Source organism: Sus scrofa, chromosome 14 (assembly GCF_000003025.6).
Source record: "Sus scrofa isolate TJ Tabasco breed Duroc chromosome 14, Sscrofa11.1, whole genome shotgun sequence".
NCBI lineage: Eukaryota > Metazoa > Chordata > Mammalia > Artiodactyla > Suidae > Sus > Sus scrofa.
In genome coordinates this window covers 99768944-99781560 of record NC_010456.5, presented here as the reverse complement: position 1 = coordinate 99781560, position 12617 = coordinate 99768944, and the positions used below count along the sequence as shown (strand labels likewise).

The 12617-nt window shown below is 43.3% G+C and overlaps 1 protein-coding gene across 3 annotated transcripts in view; it reads right to left on the bottom strand.

Moving 5' to 3' along the window:
• The window catches only part of PAPSS2 (3'-phosphoadenosine 5'-phosphosulfate synthase 2), a 98048-nt gene that overhangs the window by 34786 nt on the left and 50645 nt on the right, over positions 1–12617 (bottom strand). For all 3 annotated transcript variants that reach the window (XM_021073102.1, XM_021073104.1, XM_021073105.1), the window contains exons 2-7: positions 9983–10100; positions 5595–5830; positions 4689–4827; positions 3833–3951; positions 3596–3709; positions 490–601 (exon numbers count right to left, since the gene is read on the bottom strand). In XM_021073102.1, coding sequence (XP_020928761.1) covers positions 490–601; positions 3596–3709; positions 3833–3951; positions 4689–4827; positions 5595–5830; positions 9983–10100 — 838 coding nt within the window. The remainder of the gene's footprint in view (positions 1–489; positions 602–3595; positions 3710–3832; positions 3952–4688; positions 4828–5594; positions 5831–9982; positions 10101–12617) is intronic.

Sequence of the window (12617 nt, the reverse complement as noted above, 5' to 3'; positions counted from 1 at the left end):
ATGAATATCGACACTCTGTTACCCACCAAAAAAAGCAGCTACTGCAATAATGTTTGATGGAGAAACCTGGAGGATGGGAGGTTTCCTGCAAGTCAGCAGTGAGTGCTGAGTTCATCCTGGCTTCCCCAGGATGGTCTGAGCAGCTGACAATGGTGCTTCTGACTGTTCACTGCCTTCTGAGTGTCAAAGCCGACAACAGGCAGGTGGAGGGGGAAAAGCCTTAACCTTGGCTTAGTGTGCAAGTTAAACCTTCATTTTTCGGTTCCTTTGTTTTAAATAATCAGTAATAGTTTGAAGATAACCCCCTAAAAAAATCCTAAAAATGAAAGCTTATACATAATTGAACACACCTTAAATAATCGAAATATTTTCAAAATAGGATTTACAAGCCAAGGATTAGCATTTCTTGTTCCTGTGAAGACTTCTGAGAAAGTTTTTTGTCTTTAATAATAATAGAGAGTAAGAAACAGACAAACCAAAAACCCATACCATCAAGCAGGGTGCCGAAGTGTATAACCTGCAAGTATTCCTTCTCTCGCATAAAACCTTTAAGAGGAGTGGCCCAGCCTTCACTCAAAACTTGGACCCACTGAAGATCCAGCTGCAAAACACAAAAAGCAGGTGAACAATTCCATAAGCTCTGCCAGCCATCTGCCAGTCCTTTGTTATTCTGTTGACAGGAGAATGAAGGCAGAAGCTTTTATTTATTTATATTCAGTTTTTGGCTTTTTTTGGTTTTTTGATGGCCGTACCTGTGGCATAAGGATGTTCCCAGGCCAGGGATTGAATCCGAGCCACAGCTGTGGCAATGCTGGATACTTTAACTTACTGTGCTGGGCTGGAGATTGAACCCAAACCTCTGCAGTGACCCAAGAGGCTACAGTTGGATTCTTAATCCACTTCTCCACAGTGGGAACTCCAAAACCTTTTATGTTTTAGGTGTTTCCTAAATTCTGGCAATGCATGGGTAATGCTGACCCATGATCTAGGAACAGGGTAAGTTTGAGTCTAGAACCTTCCAATGGGAGAACAGTGAAAAGATTTTAAATTGGGAGAATTTCTTTAAACTGTATCTATTCTTACGATGTGTAACTGTGTTGACAATTCACTGTTCATTTATTTTCAACAAAAATTCTGTTTTGGCTACTTTTTTGTTGTTGTTAACCAAATGTGCTAGTTACTTGACTGAATTGGGCAAACCATTGACTCTACGATCAATGTCCAAAACTCTTAGCATGATACCGAAAGCCCTTCAAGCTCTGGTTCTAGTGGCTCATGTAGGGATGTCCACCTCCAGCCACTCCCCACTTGGGGGCCTGCTCACCAATGGTGCCGGACAATGTATAATCTAAACACATGGAGTTTCAAGCCCATCTTCCCCTCTTCTTGAAAACTCTGTCATTTGAAACCCAGCTCAGGCGTTCCCATCATGGCTCCGTGGAAACAAATCTGACTAGCATCCACGAGGACCCAGGTTCAGTCCCTGGCCCTGATCAGTGGGTTAAAGATCTGGCATTGCTGTGAGCTGTGGTGTAGATTGCAGAGATGGTATGGATCTGACATTGCTGTAGCTGTGGCATAGGCCAGTGCCTACAGCTCAGATTTGACTCCTCACCTGGGAACTTCCATATGCTGCAGGTGTGGCCCTAAAAACACAAATAAATAAATAAATAATTTTTAAAAACCCAGCTCATGGGCCACTGCTCTGTAATCTTTCCTGTCATCCACAAGATCAAAAGAAATAATCATTAGATTCTTTGAAGTTCTTCTATACCTTGCAAACCATTTTGTTCTTGGAACTATTATTCCACACTGTAATTACTACTATTTTTTTTGTTTTTGGCTGTGCCCTTCGGCAAGCAGAAATTCCCAGGCCAGGGATCTGAACCTGTGCCACAGCAGCAACCCAAGCCATAGAGGTGACAATGCCAGATCCTTAACCTGCTAGGTCACCAGGGAACTCCATTCTACACTATAATTGTGTGTTTCTCATCTGCCCAGAGCACTGGAGTGCTCAGAATGTATTATGTGGCATCAGGGAGTTCAGTTCGTAAAGCTGTCATAACTTACTAAAGTCTGGGGTCTTCATGAGCTGATACATGCTCCAATTACTCAGTCTCTTAGAAAAATGTCCAAGGTGGAGTTCCCGTCGTGGCTCAGTGGTTAACGAATCCGACTAGGATCCATGAGGTTGTGGGTTCAATCCCTGGCCTCGCTCAGTGGGTTAAGGATCGGCATTGCTGTGAGCTGTGGTGTAGGTCGCAGACGCGGCTTGGATCCCGAGTTGCTGTGGCTGTGGTGTAGGCTGGTGGCTACAGCTCCGTTTAGACCCCTAGCCCGGGAACCTCCACATGCTGCAGGAGTGGCCCTAGAAAAGGGGAAAAGACAAAAAAAAAAAAAAAAAAAAAAAAAGAAAGCAAAGAAAAAGAAAAATGTCCAAGTTCGCTTTTTTGTTTTGTTTTGTTTTGGTTTGGTTTTTAGGGCCACACCCGTGGCATTTGAAGGTTCCCAGGCTAGGGGTTGAATCAGAGCTGCCAGCCTACACCACAGCCACAACAATGCAAGAACCTTAACCCACTGAGCGAGGCCAAGGATGAGCCCAAGTCCTCATGGATACTAGTCAGGTTCGCTACTGCTGAGCCCCAACAGGAACTCCCGAAAAATGTCCAAGGTTTTAAGGCTACTAAAAGATTACCAATGAAGAGTTGCTCATCTTATATGACCCAGCTAAAACTAGCCCATAAAAAGGCTACAGCATCTGCAGGGCTGTTTGCTGGGATTTCATTTTACATCTTCCAGGTATTAAAATCAATGCCACCAAAGCTGTCCCCTTCTCCTCAGACGGGGCTCCCCCTGATGAGGGAGGAGTGGGATTTGCAGAGTAGAAAAAAAAAAAAAAAAAGATCAAGGCATTCATATCACTTTAGATCAGAGTTGCTTTTTTGTTTTCCTCAAATTCCACCTCAGTGGTCCAAGAAACACTTGTATTCTGGACTAATTATTTTCTTGGCAACTGCCAGCAAATAATCACTGTCTGATGCCTGCACGCTGGTACAACTTAAGGTATAACGACACTATATAAAATTGTCCTCAGCAAATAGAGAAGTCACCTTCCCGGTCTGCCTCTGAGCTGTCTTGTGGCAATTCTTAGGGAGAGATTTTCTTGGGGAAGAAGTAAAAAAATTGGCAAAATGAAGCATTTTTCTTTATGGACACTGCATTTTCCTTATGCATACCTACCCTATCATAAAGAGTAAGAATAAATGGGAGTTCCCATTATGGCTCAGTGGTTAACAAACCCGACTAGTATCCACGAGGACTTGAGTTCGATCTCTGGCCTCGCTCCCTGGTTAAGGATCTGGTGTTGCCATGAACTGTGGTGTAGGTCGAAGATGCGGCTCAGATCTTGTGTTGCTGTGGTGTGGAGTAGGCCAGCAGCAACAGCTTTGATTCTACTCCTAGCCTGGGAACCTCTATATGCCACAGGTGTGGCCCTAAAAAGACAAAAAAAAAAAAAAAGGAGTAAGAGTAAATGGATTATAATGAATGGTATTGTAATAATCTAATTCTCCTCTAGCCAGTTTGCACCTCTTACCTTGGTAATAGATAACGAAGGGAGTGTTTCAGCCTCAGCTCGGACTTGGTCCAGTTTATTCTCTGGCACAAAGAGTTCATGGATGCCTTTGACTATAGTGTGGGGTACAATGTTCTGAAATGAATAGACGTGGTAACAACTTGGAATGAAAACTATAAAAGGAACACTTCAGGAAACAGATAAACTTTCATGACTTTATAGTATTATTTTTTTAAAAAAGACTTTCAGCCCACCCACCTGCTCCTGGAGGAGTTCCACCACCTGCTGCACGCAGTCGCTCACGGACGACAAATTGGTTTTAAGCACAAGCTCGGGAGTTTCAGGTTTCTCATAATCAGAATCAATACCTGTAAACCCTGCAAGACAGGAGGGTGAAAATCATATCTACACCAACGGAACAATCTTTTTTTTTTTTTAATTTTATGGCCGTGCTTGTGGCACATTGAAGTTCCCAGGCCAGGGATTGAATCTGAGTCGCAGCTGCGGCAACACCAGATCTTTTAACCTGCTGCGCTGGGCTGGGAATTGAACTCACACCTCTGCAGGGACCCCAGCTGCTATTCTTAACCCACTGCGCCACAGCGGGAACTCCCAATCTTTTAAATCAATAAGACATAACATACGTTGGAATAACGTGTTATATTAAACCACTGTGTTCAGATTGAAACAGAAAAGGTCAAACAATCATCCTTGACCTCTAGCCACAGGCAAAGACATACACAGCTGTGTTTTCAATACAGAAAGCCCCAATTTTCAACAAAATCTGGCTAGCTGAGTCCAAGCCCTCTGGAAAAAGAAGATAAGAAGAAGTAGAGCTCTGAAATACCTCTTACACACACACTCACATACATAAATCCATTTGTGTTCTCTGAACTTGATTGCTTGTGGCTGGGGTGAACGTTCTTTAAAAATACATGCCCACATTTTAATAAGCCCGCGGACACACTGAAGATATTATGGTTTGATTAAAAAGTTGTGTGTGCTATATGCAATTTTAGAAAAGAGGTTTTGAAGGTTCAGATTTCTGGGGCCAGACTGTAAGAATCGGTGGCATAAGTAACTGACAAAGGTGGCGCTGAGCTGACCTTCCTACCTTTGATCTCCCCAGCCCGGGCCCGTTTGTAGAGGCCTTTTACATCTCTGCTTTCACAAATGTTTAAAGGCGCATCTACAAATATCTCAAAGAATGGCAGTCCTGCTGACTCATGGATTTTGCGGGCGTTCTCACGATCCTGGAAAAAATCACATTTAAGAGCATAAGAAGAGGTTTCACAATGAAATTCCTCATCACCAAACACTGTGTGCTCTCGACTTGCATAGCCTTAAGATAACACTGGGGTTTGTGCTTGGCAGAGGTGGCAGGAAACCAGCCGTTTAGAGAAAGTCCAGAAATTTCACTCTGGTAAACAACTCTCTCAAGGACTTTAAAAAAAAAAAAAAAGGGAAAAGAATCCCAACTAAAAGACAGGGCTGGCAATATGAGAGCATTTCATTCTAAGGATGGGTTCAAAGCACACAATGTCTTATTTGTAGCTCACAGAAATCTCCCAGTTTTAAAACAGGAAGAGTAAAACGGCACCTCGCTGATTTGAACATTAAGCAATTAAGCACACATAGCCTGATGCGTTGGCAGAGAACTGCTGTTTTCTTTCTTGAGCTAAGCCCTCTGATTTTTTTTTTTAAAAAAAACAAAATGACCAAGCTTTAGAACTTTTCTCCTCCTTTCAACTCTGGCCAAGGATACCTTATAATTGTGAAAGTGGAAGAGTTTATGCCAACTGGTGCCCTGGCCTCTGGAAATGACGGGACATTCTTTCTAACCAAGGAAAGAAAGGAAATGAGGGCGTCAAGGGGTTGTGAGGGGAGGAGAGATAGTGGAGGAAACTGAAAGTATGGCATTCATTCATCTCGTCTTCCCCTTCGCCAGCTCCTCGTCCTGGCAGTTGGAGGGCACTGGCGCTGTGTGTGGGACGTGTGTGCGATGCCAGAACGTTTTTACCTTTGCAAAAGGAGAAATGAAGCTGGTAATGCAGACCAGACCAGCATCGGCAAACAGCTTGGCCACCTCGGCAATCCGGCGGATGTTCTCTTCTCTGTCCCAAGGAGAGAATCCGAGGTTTTTGTTGAGGCCGTGACGGACATTGTCTCCATCGAGGGAGTAGCAAGGGATGGCATGGGAGACGAGATACTCTTCCAGAGCAAAACTAATTGTTGTTTTTCCAGCCCCAGAGAGACCTGGTCAGAACAAGCAAGACGAGACCGGCATTGCCTCAGAGTGTTTAAGATGATAAATTGTGATCTGATCCTAATTGTGAACTGATCCTAATTTTTTACCTAATTCAAGTGTCACTAAACCCTAGTTACAATCATTGGATTGACCACAAATCAAAACCACTCAAATCTTGGAGTTCCCACCATGGCGTAGTGGGTTAAGAATCTGATTGCAGCAGTTCAGGCCGCTGTGGAGGTACAGGTTTGATCCCTGGCTCGGCTCAGTGGCTTAAAGGATCCAGAATTGCAGTAGCTATGGCGTAGGTCGCAGCTGTGCCTTGGATTCAATCCCTGGCCTAGGAACTTCCATATGCTGAGGATATGGCCATAAAATTTAAAAAAAAAATTCAAATCTAGAAGAAGCGTAGTTTACTACAAGTCAAGTACTTGCATTTCTTTCAAATCGTGAAATAAATTTTGTCCCTTATTAGGATTATAGTCTTTCAAAGCAAAGGGGATTCGTCAATGGGGAGGCCTTGTGGGGGGTACATATGGTCCTTGATGTGTCTGCTTTTGAGTTAGGTCTGGCACTTTACTGGAATGCTTGAACCTTAACAAATGTCTCCTGGAGCAACAGAACACAAAGAAACTATAAGGGACTATAAATGACTTCATGTGTGCATAGGTGGGGCAGTTATGTACAATAAGATACAAAAGGTCCAAAAACCAACTGCCATTTCTTTTTCTTCTTGGCTGCACCTACTCCCTATGGAATTTCCCAGGTCAGGAATCAAATCCAAGCCAGAGCTGCAACCTATGCCACAGCTGCAGCAACACCAAATCCTTAACCCACTGCACTGGACCAGGATCAAACTGGCACCTCCACAGAGATAAGCCTGATCATTAACCCACTGTACCAAAGCTGGAACTCCCCAACTGCCGTTTCTGAGGTGCTGGGTGCAAAAGCAGGGTACCGTACATGATCCCTGCACACAGAACCACCAAGAGGGTCAGCAGACCACCTAAGCTGACCCCTAAAGCCCAACCCGCCAATCTGCCCCATCTTACCCCACCTAAGGAACCAATTCTACCCCACATCAGGAGTGAGCAAGGGCACCTATGTCTTGTTTTCACTCCCTTCTGCTACAGCAAGAATCCCAAGAAGGCCTTGCCTGAATTCCTCATCTGGTCTCTTATCAATTTCTATTGATTAAAGACTCCAAGGTCCCAAGTCAGTAACATTTTGCCTGCAGAGTATTTTTTATTAATTCATTCATTCATTCATTTTTGCTATTTATGGCTGTACCTGCAGCATATGGAAGTTACCAGGCTAGGGGTTGAATCGGAGCTGCAGCTGCCAGTCTATATCACAGCCACAGCAATGTCAGATCAAACCCGTGTCCTCATGGATACCAGTTGGGTTCATAACCCACTGAGCCACAGTGGGGAACCCCCCCCCGAGTATTTAAAGATTAGAAAGTTGTGTAATACAAACCCAGATTTGAGCTTCTCTTGAAAAAAATCAGAAGACCTGGCAGCGGTGTTCTTATATCCTTTTATGACAGCAACCAGCCAGAGTGGAGGGGACAACCAGCCCTTAGAGACTGGGAGGCCCACCTCTCTTGAAGATGCTGCTAAACAGCCATTTGACTGCAGAGCCCACATACTTTTGTCCTTTTGTTTTCAAGATTTTTCCAAAATGACTCAAAACACAAAGACAGAGAACCATCCTGAATGAGGCTGCAGATGTATTTAGAGCTATCATATATTCTTAGGTGTTTTGGAGTCTTTACAAGAGAGCAGAGTTACCATGTGCCATTTACCATGGTTTCAAAGTACAATGATTAGGAACACACTTTATAATTTCTACATGAGGGAGAATGTAAGAAGAAAGGGAAAGAAATGCTACCTGCCAAAATTACTTAAGAGCTCAAAATCTAGACTGTAGTATTTTGTTTCTCCTGGACTTGTAGTATTTTGTTTCTCCTGATTTGCTGGATTTGACCTCTATAATATCAGAATAAAAAATAAACTAGATGAGTTCCTGTTGTGGTTCAGTGGAAACGAATCTGACTAGTATCCCTGAGGATGCAGGTTCGATCCCTGGCCTCGCTCAGTGGGTGAAGGATCCGGCACTGCTGTGAGTTGTGGTGTAGATCGCAGACGTGGCTCCAATCCCATGTTGCTGTGGCTCTGGTGTAGGCTGGTGGCTATAGCTCTGATTCGACCCCTAGCCTGGGAACCTCCATATGCTGCAGATGTGGCCCTAAAAGCCAAAAATAAAATTAATAATAATAAATAAATAAACTAGGAAAAGGTGACTTTCTGAGAGAAAGAAAAGACAGGGGAAGCACACCGTTGAGATTTTTTTTTTTCTCTTCTACCAGTTCTTTTTGTCTTTCCGAGGGTGTTTCACATTAGGAAAAATGGACTCTGTGTGTATTCCCTGATTCAAACACACAAAGGCAAAACATCTCATGAAAGCAAATACGTAGCAAGAGGGAAATGTCTGGAGCCCAGCTGTTTCATCCACTGCTGCATATCACGTCTCTCAGAGGGAGCCAGGGGAAACACTTTAAGAATCATGGTAGGTGAATTTGCCTTTAGGAATATAGCAGACTCCTTGCCCACTGTCCAGCCTCATTATGGAAGCTGGAAAGGTTGTTCCAGGGGTGAATGAACCAAAAGCAAGTGCTACAGGCACTAGGATATAACTTGAAAAGGAAGAATGAAGCTGCTTTTGACAGGAACAGGAAAGATTCAGAATAGTAAGAAAAAATGCAAAGGTAGGTACTTGCTTGCCGTCATCTTTAGAATTATCTTCAGGTTAGAATAAATAAGCATTCATGAGCAGAGAGTAACACATAAGTTGATTTCATAACCTGGATAAACATATATTTGCATCTGAGCTCATCTCCATTAAAATGTTATGTCTACAAAGTGAACTTTATTTTTTTGAGTCCAGCCCATGTCAGACTTATATTCGCAGGAATCAACTTCTTCTACCTTGTACTCAGAATAGAAAGTGACAGCCCAGGATTAACCCTGGTTCTGTCACTAACCCTTAGCTTTGACATTCTGGGGCTAGAAGAACACAAGAAAAGGGAATTCATTTGGTACCTCAGTGGGAGTGGGTTATTTTTATATATGAGGGACAATCCTCAGCTTCATAGAAAAAAGTAGTTTTTCTTCTTGCACAGATTTTAATCTTTTTTCTTTCTACAACCGCATCTGCAGCATATAAAAGTTCCAAGGCCAGGGGTCAAATCAGAGCTGCAGCTGTAGGCCTACACTACAGCACAGAGAAATCTGATCCCCACTACATCTGCCACCCACACTGCAGATTCCTAACGCACTGAGTGAGGCCAGGGAAAGAACCCACATCCTCACAAAGTAGAGTCCTTAACCCATTGAACCACAATGGGAAGCCCTTTAATTTTTTTTTTTTAAATAAGTGAAATACCCCCTAGAATATTAAAACATCAGAAAACAAGAGCGAATCTCTCTAATGGGCAGTCAAAAGCCCGATATCAAATTAGGAGAGCCCCTTTCATAACTGCCAGTAAGTGTGTTTAGGCATGAAATTGAGAATTACAGAATTCTGGAGTTCCCGTCGTGGCTCAGTGGTTAGTGAATCCAGCTAGTAACCATGAGGATGCAGGTTCGACCCCTGGTCCTGCTCAGTGGGTTAAGGATCTTGCATTGCCGTGAGCTGTGGTATGGGTTGCAGACACAGCTCGGATCCCATGTTGCTACGACTGTGGTGTAGACCAGCAGCAGCTGCAGCTCTGATTCAACCCCTAGCCTGGGGACTGCCATATGCTGCAGGTGTGGCCCTAAAAAGACAAAAGGCAAAAAAAAAAAAAAAAAAAAAAATTACAGAATACCCTAGACCTGAAAGAGAATGTCATAATCAACTTGACTCATCCTTTCCTGCCAAAAAGGTGAAAAATGGAGAACTAGGGACATTCCCTGACTTGATGAAAGTCCTATTTCTCTTTTCACTGATGGGTAGAGTTAGGACTAACACCCAAGTTTACTACTACAGCTCTCAGCCTCCTTCTAATGTTAAAATACACATACAATATTATACCACATTATGCAATTTTCCTTAAAGTTGTGTGTCACCATCAATTTTTAATTAAAAAAATATATATCTATTTCAACATGGCCTACCTGTCAGCCACACAGTACAGCCTCGGAATCCGCCCCTTGTTCCAACCACCTGCCCTCTCTTATTCCTGCTCACATGATGTGCCTGATAGACAACATTGGTGGATTTCTGCTGGTTCTCCTAGAAAACAAGAGCAAGAAGAATATTTGATTAATAAAATAATAAAAATCTCCTGTGTAAATATAAGAAAATAATAAAATAGCAGATGATAGTTTTCCCTAACAGAAACACCTCTTTTATAACCTGCATACAGAGTAATTAATTACTAATTTAAAAACAGACAGTGCCTTTAGAATACCCATCACGACCCTTTCAAAGTATGATTTGAATGAGACAATTCTTTTTTTTTTTTTTTTTTTTTTTTGCTATTTCTTGGGCTGCCCCCACGGCATATGGAGGTTCCCAAGCTAGGGGTCAAATCGGAGCTGTAGCCACCAGCCTACACCACAGCCACAGCAACGCGGGATCCAAGCCGCGTCTGCAACCTACACCACAGCTCACAGCAACGCCGGATCATCAACCCGCTGAGCAAGGGCAGGGAGCGAACCCGCAACCTCATGGTTCCTAGTCGGATTCGTTAACCACTGCGCCATGATGGGAACTCCTGAATGAGACAATTCTTGATACTATATGAAAGTTCTAGTTCCATAACATTTTCAAATGTATACCTTTAGGTAATGGCTATAGGGGCATGTCTTTCTTTCTACAAATGCATGTTCTTCCCAAGTCCTATAGGCATGAACTGAAAACAGCCAAATACTCCAGCTGCTGAGGAAATACTAGGGTGAGGCTGTGTGAGCCTCACTCTCTAGAAAGTCAGAGAGAGGCCCTGATCATGGAGTAAAGGGTTAAAGGCAGTTATACCCCTTCTGCTCCCACCCAGATATCAGCCATCAGGGACTTGAGAGTTTATCCTTGGATGGAGGCATGGTGCATTGGGCTCCTTTTTCACAACCACTAAACTCTGCTTCAGTTTTCCAAAGGGTCAACTTGCTACTCTTTCAAAAAGCCCTGCAGAAATGGAAATGTACCAAGTATTAGTCTTGGAGGCTAATTTAAATCTTGAATGTCTTTATTTTAGCTGTAATAGTATCAGCCCTGCGAGGGCACAGGTGAACAGATCCTGATCCTAAACCTTGACTGAAGGTGTATGCCTGATGAATAAAAAAGGTAAAATGAGTCAATAAATACAGTTTGTGGTAGACATTTTAAAATATAATATGTGAATATGTGATCCAAGGTGGGGTGGGGTGGGGTGTAGGGGCAGGGAAAACTATAACGGTTGTTAAATAAAAATTAAAAGGTTGAAAACGATCCATATGTATCTTGGGTGTGGTAATTAAATTTCTAATGACAGATGTAATCCAAGTTGTCAAACCGTAAAAATCTAGGAAGCCTTTTAAACTCTGTACATATACACCCACTAGAGCCAAGAAAACATTAGTGTTCTTTGAATGAGACCCAAAGAGTCTTAGAAAACTCTGCATCACATGGTAACTTATATCCTGGAGCAAATTAAATCACCTCTTGAAGCCTTCCCTTTGTGGAAAAAAAATCAGGGGATATACAAATAGGACTGTTTGGAGGCTTATATGGGATAATGGATGAGAACCTGCTCTGTAAATGGCCAAGTTCCCTGCAAATGTGGATATACAATTATGCAGTGGATAATAATCCAGGGGCTGGAGCCAGATGGATTAGGACCAGGAAAACAGCTTCAGGACCAAGGAGGAAGGAGCCCCCTGCTGGCCCCTGGGGGCTGGGAAAGGCAGTGCACACTCTCAAGGGTGAACCTGCTAGGGAGGCACAGAGTCCAGCAAAGGCGCCACTTGGCAGGGAACGGCCTTATCAATGGGAGCAGGAGCCAAGAGGAAGGGGTTAAAAGCTGGGATCGCCTGGGTTAAGTTACCTAAAACTCTCCACGGCTAGATGCTCTCATCATCCACCAGACAAACCTGGTCAGAACCTAAGTGATGAACATAGTTGCAGAACACAACACATGAGACAGCCGGGGGCTGGGGGGGGGGGGCAGGTGCCTGCACGACAGGATTCATAATCATGGACAGATGAGGCTGGTCCATGAGAGAATCTGGCCGTATTTCCCCTGGGCGAACAAATTCCCTGAGGGTATCCTGAGTCTTTTGTGCCAAGTACACTTTATAGCTCAAGGTTAACATTCAGATTTTCTTTCTCTCCATTTCCTGGTTAATCACAGCCATCACATTCTAGAATATTGTGTCTGGCTGTCAGGCCCCAAAGTCAAGTCTCTCTGTTCATTCATTGAATCTTTCAGAAAATGTTTATGTGAATGAGCTCCTACGAAGTCCCAGGAGCCATCCTAGGCACTGGGCGTATAGTACTAAACAAAGTAGCATTCCTGGCATGATCTTAGGGGGAAATACAGACAAAAAGATCAAGTAACTGTGCCCCTCGGAGGAGAAGGAGGGTTTCAGACATGGATCCTACTGTATGAAGTGTATGGCTGTTAGTGAGCATCACTGAAGCCATTCTGGATCCTTATAGTCTTCCCTGCTCTTATGCTGACTTTACCCAGGACTATACTATAAAGTGAATCATTCTGTGTCATCAAGGGCTTTGTACTTCACAGATATTGTTCAATAAACATTAGAACCAGGT